This window comes from Ruditapes philippinarum, unplaced genomic scaffold, assembly GCF_026571515.1.
Source record: "Ruditapes philippinarum isolate M1 unplaced genomic scaffold, ASM2657151v2 ctg1065_1_1_1_1, whole genome shotgun sequence".
Taxonomy (NCBI): domain Eukaryota; kingdom Metazoa; phylum Mollusca; class Bivalvia; order Venerida; family Veneridae; genus Ruditapes; species Ruditapes philippinarum.
In genome coordinates, this window is record NW_026863096.1 from 238,867 (window position 1) to 256,945 (window position 18,079).

The 18,079-nt window shown below is 33.7% G+C and overlaps 2 protein-coding genes across 2 annotated transcripts; both read left to right on the forward strand.

Annotated features, from left to right (window-relative positions):
• The first annotated feature begins 5,523 nt into the window (after window positions 1-5,523).
• On the forward strand, window positions 5,524-11,302 carry LOC132721131 (perlucin-like protein). The gene is made up of 5 exons (XM_060705385.1): window positions 5,524-5,674; window positions 8,358-8,443; window positions 8,889-8,979; window positions 10,241-10,469; window positions 11,201-11,302. Exons 1-5 carry the CDS (start codon window positions 5,617-5,619, stop codon window positions 11,223-11,225), a joined length of 489 nt encoding a protein of 162 aa, XP_060561368.1. The 5' UTR covers window positions 5,524-5,616; the 3' UTR covers window positions 11,226-11,302.
• A 4,548-nt stretch (window positions 11,303-15,850) lies between these two features.
• Window positions 15,851-16,925, forward strand: LOC132721132 (killer cell lectin-like receptor subfamily F member 1). Its single transcript, XM_060705386.1, has 3 exons — window positions 15,851-16,054; window positions 16,293-16,420; window positions 16,790-16,925. Exons 1-3 carry the CDS (start codon window positions 15,904-15,906, stop codon window positions 16,895-16,897), a joined length of 387 nt encoding a protein of 128 aa, XP_060561369.1. The 5' UTR covers window positions 15,851-15,903; the 3' UTR covers window positions 16,898-16,925.
• Window positions 16,926-18,079: the final 1,154 nt, after the last annotated feature.

An 18,079-nucleotide genomic window follows, 5' to 3' on the forward strand; every position in this document is an offset into this window, starting at 1 on the left:
TATACGACCCATATCAATATAACGAATATATACATGTATATACGACCTATATTATTATAACGAATATGTACATGTATGCGACCCATAACAATAACGAATATATACATGTATATGACCCATATCAATATAAAGAATATTAATTTATTATTATCCTTTCTATAATTTTGTTACGTAGATATACTTTCGCTTAGATGGTTCAACATAAAGGATCTTTAAACATTAAGTATAACACTAATTAAAAGTTAGCATTTTAACAATTAAGAACCAATGGTCACTCCCTACCGGTCACTTCGTTTTGGGTTCTTAATTGTTAAACTTTCACTTAATAAACACTAACATGTACAAAGGGAGAAAAAAATCATGAATAAAAATGAATGGCATACTTTTCTCCTCCTAACCAGTTCATCACCCTGACAATTCACCCATAAACTGTTTATTCCCCTGACAGTTCTTCCTTTAATTTAAAATATAATCAGCCATCCCTCTAAAGAGATATTTATCATTTATTTATTTTCATGTTTTTTATAAAGGTATTTTTTTTTCAACATGATAAGAAGTATTGGAAGTGAAGGCAAATTTTTCCCCATAGATTTACTACATTTACAAGTTGTACATAGATGCATGAACCAAGAATCTTTTAAGAATTTATGTACAATCATGTAGAATTTAAATAAGACTGTTCAAAGTGTAAATCTTGCAGAATATATGATCATAAATTTATCATATGAAAAACACATGAAAGTTTACATACTTTTAACATAATAATGAAAATATATTCATATGAAAAACATGTGATAACCATGAGTTTAACATATGTTTGTTGACACATGTTTTTTATATGGTCCTGTTTAACATATGTTAATCTTACATATGAAAAACATATGTTCTTAAACACATGTTCAAAACACATGAAACACATGTGTTTTACATATGGAAAACATATGGGGTATCAAACATAGAGCAAACATGTGGTGCATATTTACCTGTGTTATAAAATCAGTTTCTTTTTGCTGTTACAAGACATAATACTATTAAATTTATTCAAGGAAGGCCATGATATGTTACCAAGGTATTTCTGGTGAATTTGAGATGTTCGTGAAGTTGGCAGCCTAGCAGCCTAGCAGCCCAGCAGCCTGAAGTTGGCAGCCTAGCAGCCTAGCAGCCTGGCAGCCTAGCAGCCTAAAGAAAACTAAGAATAGTACAAACATGAAATCATCGGATATGAATCGGAAGCACATACTTAGACCATTGCATTTCTTATTTCAGTATCGCGATCTTTATTTTTTTAAATATTGAACTTTGTTTTTTTTTTATTTTGATGCTTCGAAATTTGTGAAGTTAGCAGCCTAGCAGCCTAGCAGCCTTAAGAAAACTAAGGAAAATACAAACATGTAAACCGTCGGAAATGAGTCGGTAGCACATTCTTAGACTATTCCACGTCTTTTTTCAGTATCGCGAACTTTATTTTTTTTAATATTGAACTTTGTTTTTTTTACTCTTTGAAATTTGTGAAGTTAGCAGCCTAGCAGCCTGGCATCCTAGCAGCCTAGCAGAAAACTAAGGATAATACAAACGAAATGAGTCGGTAGCACATACTTAGACCATTTCACGTTTTATTTCAGTATCGCGATCTTTATTTTTTTAAATATTGAATTTTATTTTATTTTTCATTCTGACTATTTCCGACGGTTTCCATGTTTGTATTATCCTTTGTTTTCTTTAGGCTGCTAGGCTGCTAGGCTGCCAGGCTGCTAGGCTGCCAGGCTGTTAGGCTGCTAGGCTGCTAACTTGCCTGGTTTAATGAAAAGTTATAAACCTGAGAATTGAAACTAGAATAAATAGTTGTTATTAGTCCCCTTCTGTTATCACCAAGAGGGGACTAATAACAACAATTTATTCTAGTTTCAATTCTCAGGTTTATTTCTTTTCATTAAACCAGGCAAGCTAAGATACATGTTATAACTTATGAAGTATGCTTGCTCTGAATGTATTTACACAACATTGCTAAACATTACACAATATTTTAATAAATTTTGGAATGTGCAGTCATATGTTACACAAGTCCCAGGAGCTTCAATTCATGGAAACTTTTGGGGAAAACAGTCAAAATATCACATTTAATTTTATCACTGCTGGGGTAAGTGTCATGGTTTTGTTTGAAGCTTAAACAACTAGATTTAACATTTTCCTTCAACACAATGTTCTTGACAGATGTTCGTGAAGTTGGCAGCGTAGCAGCCTGAAGTTGGCAGCTAGCAGCCGAGCAGCCTGGCAGCCTAGCAGCCTAAAAAAAACTAAGAATAGTACAAACATGAAAACCGTCGGAAATACATTAGTAGCACTTCTTTAGATCATTACACGCCTTTTTCAATATCGTGATCTTTATTTTTTAAGATGTTGAACTTTATCGTAACATATTTTTTTCATTCTGACGCTTCGAAATTTGTGAAGTTAGCAGCCTTGCAGGATAGTACAAACATGAAAACCGTCGGAAAAGAATCGTTAGACAATACTTAGACCATTCCACGTCTCATTTCAGTATCGCGTACTTTATTTTTTTTAAATACCGGGTAATTAACTTTTTTATTTTGACACTTCGAAATTTGTGAAGTTAGCAGCCTAACAGCCTGGCAGCCTAGCAGCCTAGCAGCCTAAAGAAAACAAAGGATAATACAAACATGAAAACCGTCGAAAATTAGTCGGTAGCACATACTTAGACTATTCCACGTCTTTTTTCAGTATCGCGGCTATTGATCAAATGGGTATTGTTCTTAAGTTTCAGATAATCTTTATGTTCATTAATGTGTTCGTTTAAACATATGCATTGTATATCTCTTTACATTTCAACTGATTTATCTTTACAGACCTAAAATAAAATATGCGTTGAACATCGTCAACTTCATTATAAACATATACATACAAAATAGCATATCATAAATAAGTCACATGACGTCGCTAATTGTCCATAGACAGCGACATTATTAGCCGCGAAAATGTTAAGATTAAGACTACTTCCTACGTTATTCGAAAACATGTTTAATCCCGCAAATTTCGAAGCGTCAGAATGAAAAATAAAATAAAATTCAATATTTAAAAAAATAAAGATCGCGATACTGAAATAAAACGTGGAATGGTCTAAGTATGTGCTACCGACTCATTTCGTTTGTATTATCCTTAGTTTTCTTTAGGCTGCTATGCTGCAAGGCTGCTAACTTCACAAATTTCGAAGAGTAAAAAAAAACAAAATTCAATATTAAAAAAAATAAAGTTCGCGTTACTGAAAAAAGACGTGGAATAGTCTAAGTATGTGCTACCGACTCATTTCCGACGGTTTACATGTTTGTATTTTCCTTAGTTTTCTTTAGGCTGCCAGGCTGCTAGGTTGCTAACTTCACAAATTTCGAAGCGTCAAAATAAAAAAAAACAAAGTTCAATATTTAAAAAAATAAAGATCGCGATACTGAAATAGGACGTGCAATGGTCTAAGTATGTGCTTCCGATTCATATTCGACGATTTCATGTTTGTACTATTCTTAGTTTTCTTTAGGCTGCTAGGCTGTCAGGCTGCTAGGCTGCCAGGCTGCTAGGCAGCTAGGCTGCCAACTTCAGGCTGCTGGGCTGCTAGGCTGCTAGGCTGCCAACTTCACGAACATGAATTTGAGAGCATTTTGTACAACATAGGAGAAAATGATATTCCGTTTCTGTTACATTTTGATTACTCATTTTACATAGACGATTTTCTCTATCTAATCTACTATATATGCCTAGTTCTACCTCTAAATGGTGTGATCAAAGTCTCACACATGTAAATTGTTTCTATGCATATCATTAGTTATCTTATCTAAATAAGTTTCATAGCTAAATGTTGTTTTAAATTGTCTGTAAAAATCTAATTTAGATATATTATTTGACGATGTATTCTTGCATAACAGACTGGCGTTTCCGTTAGTTTTACCCATGCCGGAAATTTCATCTGGCATGGGGGGTTCCAGATGAGTCGCGTGCTGTACAATGGCACGATAAAGATGACGTCATTTTACCGTTATGAATGATTTTGTAATTCATACGCTGTTGAATGAAAGTAGTTACGGTTGTAATGATATAAATTTTCATTGAAAATAAAGATAAAGAATTTAAAATATAATGGAATAGGTAGAATATGCAAGAAAAAATATCTGACATATGTTTGCGGTTCGGATCGGAATATCCGTCCCTCGGTCACCCGCCCATGGGCGGTAACTCGGCAAGCCTCGTTACCGCCCAATGGGCGGGTCACCTCGGGACGGATATTCCGATCCGAACCGCAAAATATGACAGATATTATTATTCCATTCTTGTATAAATTGATCACGTAATGTTCTTTTTAACAAAGGTAAATAGTTCATACTTGTATCGAAGTTAAGTCTTTATATGCGAAAATCCAAGGTGATCTACGACTTGCCCAACAAGAAATATTTACATTGTTGCATTGGTCAATATAAGCATAAAAATAGGCATGTATACAAAATTCTTAAATTTCAGTGCTCTCTCTTTTACAACAATAGACAATGGAAATGTCCCTAATTCCCCATAAATTGCCATAGTTGGTGTCTGTTTACGTACTCTTAACAAATATTTTAAAAATCTTATATGGAGTTTATATGATAAACACCCCAAATTTCCGATCCATATAGCAAAATAGGTACAACTATAGAATTAAAAAGTTGTAATTTGGTTTTGATATCTAATTTAACTCTATCAAAAATAAACATCAAATTATGGTATGCTTTGATTTCCAGTGTATGAGAATTTAATTTAACACCTAGATATGTGAAATTATCCACAATTTCAATATTTTCACTATTTATTTAAAAAGCGAGTGATGTTATGCAATAAAACCGATTAGCCAACTTTTGAAGTCTCCCTCACGAGAGGTAAAGTTGAGTAAACAAAACGAATACCACTATGCACATTGTGAGTTACTTACCGTTAGTCTTCTCAAGCGTTACTTGAGGCGACCTTTCGTGAGTTAGAGTCGAGATTGAGATTTAGCATCTTTTCTGAATACGGGCCATAGCCCCTGCACACTTACAATTTACAGATGGACATAATGTCACCTTAAACCCTAAGTTTTCATAACCCACTTTTTTGTAAAAAAAATCAGACATTAAAAAATTATAAATTGAAATTTTATGTTTATTTAAATACTTATTTCTGTTTATCATGCCATAAAACAGTTATAATATATCGAACTCGACTATTATGTAGAAATATCATGACCTGGGGCGGCATCTCGGGTTTTCCTTACAGACAATGTTCTCGGCCCATAAAGAAAAACCTTCGATGTGCACCAGGCCATGATATTTCCACATAACAGTCGTCGCTATAACTATAACTTGTGGAATATTAAAGTGATAGATATTTTTATGAATGTAAACATTATTATAGAAACATATTATATGACACAATAGCTTTACAAAGTTCAGTACTTACAGATGAAATTTGATCATCGATTTTACGTAGCTTTGTATATTATCAAGACAGACAATTTATCTTAAAGGCTTTTAAAAATGAGGTTATGACAAAAATAGGATTTCTTATCAGACGTACATATAATTTCTGGCATTTATATTAAAAATGGATCGCTACATTCAGATAGTTCTATTATTTGAGATTTTATTTAAAGTTTCGGCAGGTATTATCATTTTATTGCCAAAGGTGTTTTGTAGAAATTTTACATGCATAAATATAAATGTATATATAATACCTTGGTACGGTTGATTTTGTTGTTGTTGTTGTTGTTGAGTATTGTTCAGTTACAAAAATACTTCTGTACTATAATTATGAAGAAATTAACTTAACATAAACTGTGTCTGTCGGATTTTGGACTTGTACTATATGTTAATAAATAAGTGATTTGATATTGGCCTGGTTATTTGTCCGAGGGCAGTCGTATTGGCCGAAGGCCGAAGGCCAAGGGCCAATACGAATGACCAGCGGACAAATAACAGGGCCAATATCAAATCGCTTATTTATTGACAATTTTATTAAATAACTACATGTACTTATAATATTTCACATTTAATCCTCGGCTATTTCTTCATATTTTAATTCTAACATAATTATTTTAATTATAACAAAGAACAACTGTAAAAATAACTAAATTATATCAGTTTGTTTGGAAAACCTTCATTTTGTAACTTATATTGTACATGTACAACAAAATGTCAGACTGTGATTGTTTACAAACTGAGAATATTTTGTTATGCAAACTGTCGGCGTCTACACATAGACCGAGTTAAAACAAAATGGCTGCCATTTCCCAGTTTCTTGCAGAAATCTGTATCATTTTTTGGCCCTGCTTTATTAGCCAATCAAATTACTTCAAATGCGGACTTTATATCTATATCACTTTTCGGCTCGGGGCCGAAAAAATGATATTGATATTGGCACTATTTTAAGGCAGGCCATCGTGTTATTGAACGTGGCAGGTGCTTTTTTTATAGGACTAATAACGTATAGTTATTTAATAAATATCTGTAAAACATATATTATACTAAGCTTATTTTATACCATGTGTGGTGCGGGTTTTTAAATCGGGATGGGGTAGGTAGGAGGTTGGACGTACGTTTGGTTTCCGAGTCCATGATATTTTTTAAAATAGATTTCTTATTCAGAGTTCTATTATTTGAGATTTTATTTAAAGTTTCGGCAGGTATTATCATTTTATTGCCAAAGGTGTTTTGTAGAAATTTTACATGCATAAATATAAAATGTATATATAATACCTTGGTACGGTTTGATTTTTGTTGTTGTTGTTGTTTGAGGTATTGTTCAGTTACCAAAAATACTTCTGTACTATAATTATGAAGAAATTAACTTAACATAAACTGTGTCTGTCGGATTTTGACTTGTACTATATGTTATAAATAAGTGATTTGATATTGGCCTGGTTATTTGTCCGAGGCAGTCGTATTGGCCGAAAGGCCGAAGGCCAAGGGCCAATACGAATGACCAGCGGACAAATAACAGGGCCAATATCAAATCGCTTATTTATTGACAATTTTATTAAATAACTACATGTACTTATAATATTTCACATTTAATCCTCGGCTATTTCTTCATATTTTAATTCTAACATAATTATTTTAATTATAACAAAGAACAACTGTAAAAATAACTACATTATATCAGTTTGTTTGGAAAACCTTCATTTTGTAACTTATATTGTACATGTACAACAAAATGTCAGACTGTGATTGTTTACAAACTGAGAATATTTTGTTATGCAACCTGTCGGCGTCTACACATAGACCGAGTTAAAACAAAATGGCTGCCATTTCCCAGTTTCTTGCAGAAATCTGTATCATTTTTTGGCCTTGCGTTATTAGCCAATCAAATTACTTCAAATGCGGACTTTATATCTATATCACTTTTCGGCTCGGGGCCGAAAAAAATGATATTGATATTGGCACGATTTTAAGGCAGGCCATCGTGTTATTGAACGTGGCAGGTGCTTTTTTTATAGGACTAATAACGTATAGTTATTTAATAAATATCTGTAAAACATAATATTATACTAAGCTTGCATCAATTATAGATTTTACAGACATCTACTCCAATAGAAATCATCGTTTATCTCATAACTTTTTTCAATTCACACCACCAATTCTTAGGTAGAAAACACAATAAATAAATATACCGGTATATCTAGACTGAATATAGAATTAAAGCATATCGACGTTAAAATTGCTGCGGGGCTTCAATGACTGGGTGATAATGCTTCCCGACTTCAAATAACGTGACTCTCACCACCGTGTGTTCGAATCTCAACATGAACTTTATATATTCTTTCTTGTGAAGAAGCTGTCCAGCTACTCAGGTGCCAGCTCGTGTCCGAAATGATGCATGGAGGAGCACTTGGTGTGTTCCTGCAGCAGTAAAGCTACAAAGTTGCAGGACACGGAGGGACACCAGTAGTTTTCCTGCAGAAAAAAAGTTCGTTAAGTCGCAATGCACGGAGATGTACCTTAGGGTTTCCTCCAAAGTCGCAATGTATGGAAGCGCGTCCGTGGTCTTCCTCCAACAGTTATAAAGCTAAAGGTTCGCCTTATGACATTGACAGTGTTTGTATGACTTTATGCACAACGAAAAATATCTTCCACCCAACTAATTGATGTTGATGGGAACTTGGTTCTACCATTGATAATTCGCACGCATTTGTATCAGTGCATCCTAACATTTCTGTACGAAAAAGTACATATTTAAATGAGAACACGCCTAATACCCGTGTCTCTTCCACAATCCGACACGTTTGACCTTTCTGTACAATGCCAATCAATCAATATTACTAACAGATTTTAATATTTATGCAACAGCCTTGGACTGTCCATCTGGTTGGATGAGCCATGATACTAGTTGCTACCATTTTAGCCACGACCTAGAATCATGGATAAATGCTCAGGTAAATTTTATATATGTTTACTTCACTAATAGAATATTATGCTATGAAATATGGGTGTTGGGAGGTCACCGTAAGAAGATTGGTAAATTAATTCATGTCAAAATGAAATATGGAAATATTCGTCCCGATGGTATCCGCCCACTAGCCGGTTACAAGACTTACCGAGTTACCGCCCAGTGGCAGGTAGTTTCAGGGCATTATGCGGATATTGAAGAAAATGCCGACACTGCGCAAGTGTTTGATAGATAAATATTCGTCGATATTCTAAAAGAATAAAAGGGTTACAATTTTAAAGTTACATACTTAAGAATGAATTGGTTGTCTCCAATACTTACAAATATATCAAATTTCATTTCATGAGTATCATACATGTATTAAAAAGATAATTTCTGCAATGTAAGCTAGATGAAGTTAAGTATTAGAAAATTTCTATTCTTTGTTTTAGATGATATGTCAAGGTTTTGGAGGCAACCTCGCTGAAATTGAAAATGAGAAGGAGAACAGTTTCCTTGCCAACGAAGTAAAGCTGCTGAAAGGTAAAATATTTATAAAATTAAAATATATTTTGTGCATTATATGTCATCATGGAATTCGTGTCCTAAAATTACCGCTTCCAGTGTTCATAACCAATCATACGTTTTGTTCTTTATCGAAGAAAATCAAGACATGATAAATCTAGCATAATAAATGATAAGTAAAAAGCTCATAATTATAGCTTCATCACAACATTCGAGGTCAACAACTGAATTATTTATGCAATGCTTAAGTATGTCAATGTAATCGATATTGTAAAAAAAAACGTTTACACCATTCTTTGTTTGGTTGGGTTAAAGTTGCACGACCATAAGGCTAATTTCAAGCTTTACTGGTGGAACAACACTCCATGTGCACTTCCTGCATTATTTTAGGCATACACGGACACCTGAGTAGAACCACACACGGACACCTGAGTAGAACCACCAACTGACCTTCCGTAAGCTAGCTGGATAGCTTACTCACGTGTAAAAAATCTATAGACCCCGATGGGAGTCGAACCGGCAATGTTGAGGTGCTAGTGGTTTGAAGTCGGTGATCTTAACCACTTGACCACGGATATGCTTTGTTTGTACTCAAATATAAACGATATCATGGGATATGACGTGCTACAAAAAAAGACATTTTTTTATAAAGTCCGTCTTATCTGTAATTTAACAAATACAGAACCTTTACAGAACTACACCAATTGGGAGATAAAAAGTTGTTCCTCTACAGAGATTAAAATGATTGTGAAGTACGACTTAGTTGGGAAGAATTGATACAGTAACTGTTGTTTTAAACAGGTTACTGTGCTAAAGATGGTCGTTGTTACACTGTATAATACTTTTTTTGTTAATATTAGAAGTCTTTTATCGTTCTTTTTATAGGAACTCCACTTAGATCAAAAGCCTAAAAACATAAAAAATTGATTTTGTTAATAAATCAACTAGGACACTTAAAACCGAAAGGTATGCAAAAATAATAAAGAAAAATACATAGAATCGTATTTTTGACGATTTATAGTCACGATTAAGTTAAAATCGTTTAAACGCTTTTCAGATAGGTTTTCCCAATTCAAAAGTTTTTCTGCAAAAAAAAGGAATGAGCAACTGATTTTTGCGCACAAGTTATTGGTCATGACTTTCATCAAAAGTATTTATGTATCTCGTAAAAATATTTCCAGACCCATCATTTAAAAATCCTCGATAAAGTCTCTTTAGGTATCGTCTTTTTGAATGACGTGATAAAAGTAACTACGGACTTTTCACTTATTTTTTCTAGGAAGTTACTGGGTAGGTGGCAATGATCTGGCAAACGAAGGTGAGTGGAAATGGTGGCATTCTAATGAGGATTTCAGTTACACAGACTGGTTACCAGGGGAACCAAATAACTATGGAAGCAAAGAAAATTGTGTTGATTTCAGAACTGTTGGTACGACCTCACACCAGTCTACCGGATGGTGGGATGATCAGTGTCAGAAATCAAAACTTTACATCTGTGAAAAAACTGGGTACGATAGTTATTAAGCAATATGAGTTTCTACGTCCAATATTCATCGGAAATGGTTTTATGTCTATTTCTCAAATGCTTTTTATTTTTGGTATTCTGTAATTGTATCCAAAGCGTTATTCATTGGCCAATTATCTGATCTATCTTTTGTTTCTGTTTCTTTCATTACATTTTTTTGCTGAAGTAAAAATACTAATTGTACTTTGTATACATTTTGCTTCTATTTGTATTATGACAAATACATTCACTTTCAGTGCTACTTTTTTTCAGGTAATAGCATCTAACGTGCTTTTAAACCATTATTCAAACGTTATAAAACTCATGTTTTGTTCTTTCTAACGAAGACAAAAAGTCATATCTGAGGCACAATGTGTCTTTAAAGTAGACCGTGCATGGATATTAATAGTAAAATACAACTGACAAATAATTAATATGATATTGTTAGTTATATCTGTCGATAACAACTGTAGGGTGAGTAATGGAAACATATTGCTCTATTGCACCATCCATATGATTACTTTTGACTATAGTTGATAAAGTCAAGGGAAATAATTCGGAAGACCTTGAAACATAAACGAGTACGCCCCTTAACAAGTAATTACTTCAAGTGTAAAACATGAAGAAATTAAGTATTAAACTACTGTATTACCCTTATTACTCGTATAAACACCAGCAATGCATACCGAAATGTTACAGTGAAAAATAATATTAACGTCTTTTTCTTTTACGCAGGGCAATAAGCGAAATCATTGGCTGAACTAACTGCCGCACAATCTGAAATTTGTGAGGCATTTGTACAATTTTTTGTGATTAAAGATTAAAAGGGAAGAAAATACACTTGTTTCCTTTTATTTTCTATTCAACCTTCCGTTCTAATTTAAACCGCTTAAATACACCAGCTTCTAATCTTCAAACGGACTTCACATGTGTACAACAGCTTAATGAATGACAGGAAGATCAGCGACTTTTTGCTTCGTATGCAGCTGATAATTTTCCGCTTTTTAGAAGATGACCATTGTGATACGGTTGATTCAATACTTACATGTTTCATCATAATCCTCCCCCTTCTCATCACTTTTATTTAATGCCGTCAGAAAACCGTATCTTATTCATTACATTACCACGGGAGTGGAACTGAACACTACACGAAGGATGGAGTTCTTATGATAACTTGTCAGGAGTTCTTATGATAACTGTCACGGAGTTCGTCGGAAAAGTTTTATATAATTATACTACAAAAACACTCGTCAAAAATGGTATTTTCATCTTAAGAAAGTGAGATTTGGGTGCTAACATGCCTTACATATTGTATAATGTGTCCAAAACTAATTTATAGGCCATTTTTCATCGCACCTTGCATACAATCTGGTAGTTTTGAGTAAAATTTCTATTATTTGCCATTTCGCATGTATTGACCTGTTTATTTCTGGTCTTCATCTTTGCCGTATATAATTACCTTATTATAAAACAAAATTGCAAACATAAAGCCCCGGCTAACAAATTTATACCCGATTTTTCAATGTCCTGGAGTTCTTGTGATAACTCTGACGATGTACTGCCAGCGTGTTTCTTGCGCTTAATTAATATTACGACACGTTTTAACGTTTTTATTTAATAGATGATATATCCCAAACTGTGATTTTATCGCTCAATAAAATCACTGTTTGGAGTTCGGATGCAAGGAATTATATCACGAGGGCGTATTCCGAGTGATATAATGATGCGTATCTGAACGACAAACAGTGATTTTATCAAACGATAAATCACTGGTTTGGATATAATTATCTTATCATTTCGATTATAACATGACATCATCAAATAAATTCTGGCGTACCTGATATTAAGCTTAATTGCGCCTGATTTGTTTCCGTACTTCTTAATATAGAACATCAATCCAACAGTGATTTTATTGCATAATAACACACACTTTCGGTTCTTCTATGTTCAATAGGGAAAAATGCGAGTCGTGTTACGCAATACAAATACACGAAAAAAATTGAATGAATGAGCTATTTTGAAAATGGCGGCCTTCTTGAATGAGCAGAGATATTTTTGGGCCCACTTCATTTGTTAAATCTACATGGTCTAAAGATGTTTTCCTGAAAGTTTCATCCTTGTATAACCATTTGCACTATTTTCTCAATTCCCCGCCCCACTACGTCAGGAGTTAAATCGTATACAGTCGAGACTGCCTTAGCGACCCCCTGATTTTAACGACTACCTGTCTTATCCGACCTTGTTTCAGTCCTCCCAACGTATTTTCCTATATAAATGGTCTGAATTAAACGACTCCCTGTCATATGTGACAAGCGACCCTAATTATCTGGTCCCAATGCATTGCTTTGTCTGATTTAAACGACTTTCACACCTTTTAATTGTCCGTTAATCAGATAAATAATACCTGTTTTAACACACAGAGAGACAAAATAATTAAGTCCAATTATAATCCAGTAGTCAGTACTCTTCAAAACAAACTCTACACACCTCTGATTACATGTACATATGCAGGTGTCAAGTGACGTAGCGTCTGGAGTGTCCGTAGCGTCTGATGCAATCGATTTGTGTTAACAAATTGAGGTCACAGGTGTAATGAACTGAGTAAACTGGATTAAAAAATTATGGTGTTCCAACGGATGATTTTTTTAGGCAGAATATTTTTGTTACTTTACCTTTCTATGGCTGCCATAGGTAATCGGCGCGTTGATTGGTCACTACCCCCGCACCCACTCCCCCTCACCCCCACACCCACTCTACAGCCCTCCTACCTCTCAAAACCATGTAAAATACAGTATTTTTCATTTGAAACATGTTTTAATATTTGGTTTATGCTTTTAATTCAATAACCTTCATTTCCTACAAAAAATAAAAAATTGATACATATATATTTAGTAAAGGTATGCAACTCGCCGCTCAATTTTCAGCACTCATCTTAATATGAACTCCATAACTTCAACATTTTTTTACCAATTTTCAATATTTTGGTACCAAATGGTAGCGAATTGATTACTCTTAAAGGAATTAAAGTTGTCATTACAATCAGTTCAAGTTATAAGAAGATATGTAATCTCGAAGTCACCGCAAGTGTAACTCGACAGTGATCTGACCGCTGGGTTTTCTTCAAAATTACCCGACTAAACGGCAGTTTATTCGAAATGAATGCATATTTCATTGTATTGCGCATATAAATATGATCAAATTATATTATTATTTGTAATAACTGTTCAATCAAAACAGCTTATAAAACTATAAAACAAACCTTTTTCCGATATGCCAAATTCTCCAATCCAAAATGAAAGTACACATGTATAAACGGAAGCATTCGTATGGAGTATTTTCATTGGTCGTATGAAAACCTTAGACCAATGAAAATACTCCGTACAAAAAATGAAGGGGAGAGCACTCTGTAGAACTATTACTTGCATTATAATTTGGAATTTAACATACAGGAAAAAAGGTTTGTTATAGTTTTATAAGATGTTTTGATTGAACAGTTATTACAAATAATAATATAATTTGATCATATTTATATGCGCAATACAATGAAATATGCATTCATTTCGAATAAACTGCCGTTTAGTCGGGTAATTTTGAAGAAAACCCAGCGGTCAGATCACTGTCGAGTTACACTTGCGGTGACTTCGAGATTACATATCTTCTTATAACTTGAACTGATTGTAATGACAACTTTAATTCCTTTAAGAGTAATCAATTCGCTACCATTTGGTACCAAAATATTGAAAATTGGTAAAAAAATGTTGAAGTTATGGAGTTCATATTAAGATGAGTGCTGAAAATTGAGCGCGAGTTGCATACCTTTACTAAATATATATGTATCAATTTTTTATTTTTTGTAGGAATTGAAGGTATTGAATTAAAAGCATAAACCAAATATTAAAACATGTTTCAAAATGAAAATACTGTATTTTACATGGTTTTGAGAGGTAGGAGGGCTGTAGAGTGGGTGTGGGGGTGAGGGGGAGGGGTGTGCGGGGGTAGTGACCAATCAACGCGCCGATTACCTATGATGGCTGCATGGATAATACGGACAAATGTTGATACCAGACTAATATGGATATGTTTTTAAAAGTATGATATTTATTTATGCATCAAATTCAAGTTAATTTTGTACCATAATGATTCAATATTAAACTAATACAAAAAAATAAAATAAAATTTTATATGATATACATACTATTATATTTGCTTTACAGGGATTCTTATTTTATTTACATAAAATATTTAAAGTACCTATGTGTATTTGCAATTGGTTAGATATTATTCCTTCACACAGTTGAACAGTATATATGTTAAGTCACAATGATATATAGACAGATAGATTGTATTTAAATTTAAATTTTCTATGAGACTGTATTAAGAGACTCCCTGTCATATGTGACCTTTTTCTCAAGATCCCTTGGAGAAAGGGACTGTATTCATAAATGACGCATTAACTTGACAATATCTGCAGTCCAGTTATCAAACTGTCTATGGGGATATAAATAGAGCATGCTCGTTGATTGGCTTCATTTTTTCTGGGATTAACTTATCATGTTAGAGAAAGGGATAATGATAGAGGATCATATTCAGGTCCTCGTTCATTGGTTCATTAATTCTCGGGTTTCATATTGTGGCGACAGTGAAAATGTTTTACTTTTGAATCTATGATACAAAAGAGAAAGAACATCGAAGCACTTGGATACGCCCCCTTGTACAAATCAGATCTTCTTTAACATATTTTATATCTCTGATACGTATGAACGATCAGTGTATATAAGTTTGATATAACATTTGAAAGTCATTTACTTCTCACTTCCCCTCGGAGCGCGCACGTCGCTGAGAAGGCACAGGGCATCGGCAGAAGATTTACAACTTGGCTGGTAGACAACTTAAATTTTGCCTTCAACCGTGGGCGGTAACTACGGAACTCCTACTTCGTCACTTCTGCGGACCAGCTGCCGATGTCCTGACTAATGCCGAGGGGAGTGGCCCTACAAAGTAGGCTGAGACGACGAGGATGGTGTACTAGGGTGCGTGAGCCCCTAGTACAGATAGACGGCTTGTAAGGCAGGCCTATAGCTGGCACCAACAGCCCTTTTCAGGGGTAAAAACACCTTTCCTATTGTCACAGGTTACTGTACATTTAGGTTCTCATTGACCGCCGTACAGTGACCTACTTTTCGGCTCAAAATTCATATCTTTGGCTAATACTCCGTGGAAATTGCATGGAGGTAAATTATCACCATTTTGTGCTTCAAAATTAACTCTTTAAGGACATGACTGGTGACATGTCCGGGGTCCGTACTCGACAGCGCAAGCTGCATTTCGTGCCCGAAAGGGCGGATGGACCCTCATTAAGCTTTAACTTACATACATACATGAAAGTCATTTAACAACATTGGCGTTTCAGGTAAAGCCTTCGTGTACGATCAGATAAAATGAAGATAATTTTGGTTGTCATTCTGCTCGTCTTTGGACTTTCAGCATGCGCAAAGGCAGACAACTCAATAGAAAACGATTTTGACGAGTTGGATAATCTCGTGAGTGATGTTAAGGAAAGGATACAATCTTTGAGAAAAAAAGTCAAAGGTTTGGTTTATCGTTCAACTTGTAATTAAAAAAAGTAAAAAACAGAAATAGGGAGACGAAACATTTATATTTTTATAAAATTCATTTTTTAATTCTAAATATTTCCTTTCATAATTTTGTACACAAAATTCATGCATACAGACAAAATCAATAAATATATAAAATTTATAAATATTATTTATTTCACATTTTCTTACAACAAAATGTATTGAATATTGATTTTTTTCCTTATTAACAGAGGAATTGCGATCAAAATGTGGAAAAAACAAATGTTCTAAAAAATCATGTGGGGATGGCTGGGTCTCTTACAACGGAAATTGTTACTTCTTTGATAATGCTCAAGCATGCAATTATGAAGAAGCAAGGGTGCGTAAACATTGTTTTCTTATGATTGTTAAAGAAGGAAAAGTTTTCAATCAAGTTCTACATTTATTCCTCCAGCAAAAAACATTGTTTTAGTGCATTTCTTCCAATTTGGCTATAATTTACTTACCGTTCTATAATTGGGACAATCATAATGCATATCAAATCGAGAAAGAATTAAAGGAAGAACTAAACTATTAAATCAATAGCCATATATGAAATTAATAAAGACAGGACAATATTTAAAAAAAAAATTAAAAAGAAAAAAACGTTTTCTTTGTATTGCAAATTTGATTACATTTACTTTATATGCATACTCCAAATGTAGCGATTGAATATGATATATAATTTATACCAAATCATTTTTGTTAGGCATTCTGCAAACAAAGAGAGTCTGTATTGTTGTATGTACAAGATGAAGCAGAAAATGCGTTTATAGTCGGAATGCTGGGCCGCTTGAAATGTAAGTTGATCGTTTAATTGGCATTAAGCAAAATAGAAAAATATGTATAAAATGCTATATTATAACTATTCCGTTCACGGATGTATAATATTGTATTTTAACTATAACGTTCACGAATGTATTAAGCTATATAATAACTATTCCGTTAATGGCTGTATAAAGATGTTTTATAACAATTCTGTTCACGAATGTATATAGCTGTATAATAACTTTTCCGTTAACCGTTAACGTACGAAAGCCTGATAGTGTCAAATGAAATAAAAAATAAAAATACAAAGGCGTTATAACGCGAATAAAGGCGTTATAACGCGAATCAAAAGGCGTAATTATGCAAATCAAAAGGCGTAATAACGCGAAAAAAAGCGTAGCAACGCAAATAAAGGCGTAGTAACGCGAATAAAGGCGTTATAACGCGAATCAAAAGGCGTAATAACGCGAATCAAAAGGCGTAATAACGCGAATAAAGGCGTAATAACGCAAATTAAAAGGCGTAGTAACGCGAATAAAGGCGTTATAACGCGAAATGAAAGGCGTTATAACGCAAATTAAAAGGCGTAGTAACGCGAATAAAGGCGTTGTAACGCGAACCAAAAGGCGTACTAACGCCAATTAGAACGAATTATAATGCCAATTTAATACCATATTTATACTAATCAAATGGCCTGGTAACGTAAGAAAGCAAGACTAATATTGATCTGAATTTATTCCTCAAGATATAAACTCGATCGTATAGAATAATATAATATATATTTACAATAACTAACATTCCATTTGCGCAGTAATAATGCAAACTATTTGTCATAAACTAATGAAGACTCTTTGATATTTGCCAATTTAAGGTGTCTGTGTGCCTTATAGGTCCATTGGACTGGACGTAAATACAGTTAATCTGAATTCACATGTATCATATATTTGCTTTTGCACATGTCACTATTAGTAAATGAATTTTCTTTTCTTATCTTATCTTATCTTATCTTATCTTTATGTGCGTCATATGTTCAATTATCTTTCGGATATATCCTATTTGATTACCTTATAACATCTAGTATCTTCTAATTATGTGAAATGCCATTCCTAATTAAGCTATAGGTAATTATGCTATAGGTAACAAGATTTGGGAAAACGTAAGGTATAAGTTAGTCACATTAGGGGTGATTATTGATAAGTATGTTTAAAATGGGGATAGTGTTTCAGCTAAG

Bases quoted from the DNA above. Each gene is read 5' to 3' on its own strand.
- LOC132721131 (XM_060705385.1), top strand. From the start codon at position 5,617: ATGGATCGCTACATTCAGATAGTTCTATTATTTGAGATTTTATTTAAA. The intron at 8,444-8,888 runs GTAAATTTTATA...TCTTTGTTTTAG, and splicing joins AATCATGGATAAATGCTCAG to ATGATATGTCAAGGTTTTGG. The intron at 10,470-11,200 runs GTACGATAGTTA...TCTTTTACGCAG, and splicing joins TACATCTGTGAAAAAACTGG to GGCAATAAGCGAAATCATTG.
- LOC132721132 (XM_060705386.1), top strand. From the start codon at position 15,904: ATGAAGATAATTTTGGTTGTCATTCTGCTCGTCTTTGGACTTTCAGCA. The intron at 16,055-16,292 runs GTTTGGTTTATC...CCTTATTAACAG, and splicing joins TTTGAGAAAAAAAGTCAAAG to AGGAATTGCGATCAAAATGT. The intron at 16,421-16,789 runs GTGCGTAAACAT...CATTTTTGTTAG, and splicing joins GCAATTATGAAGAAGCAAGG to GCATTCTGCAAACAAAGAGA.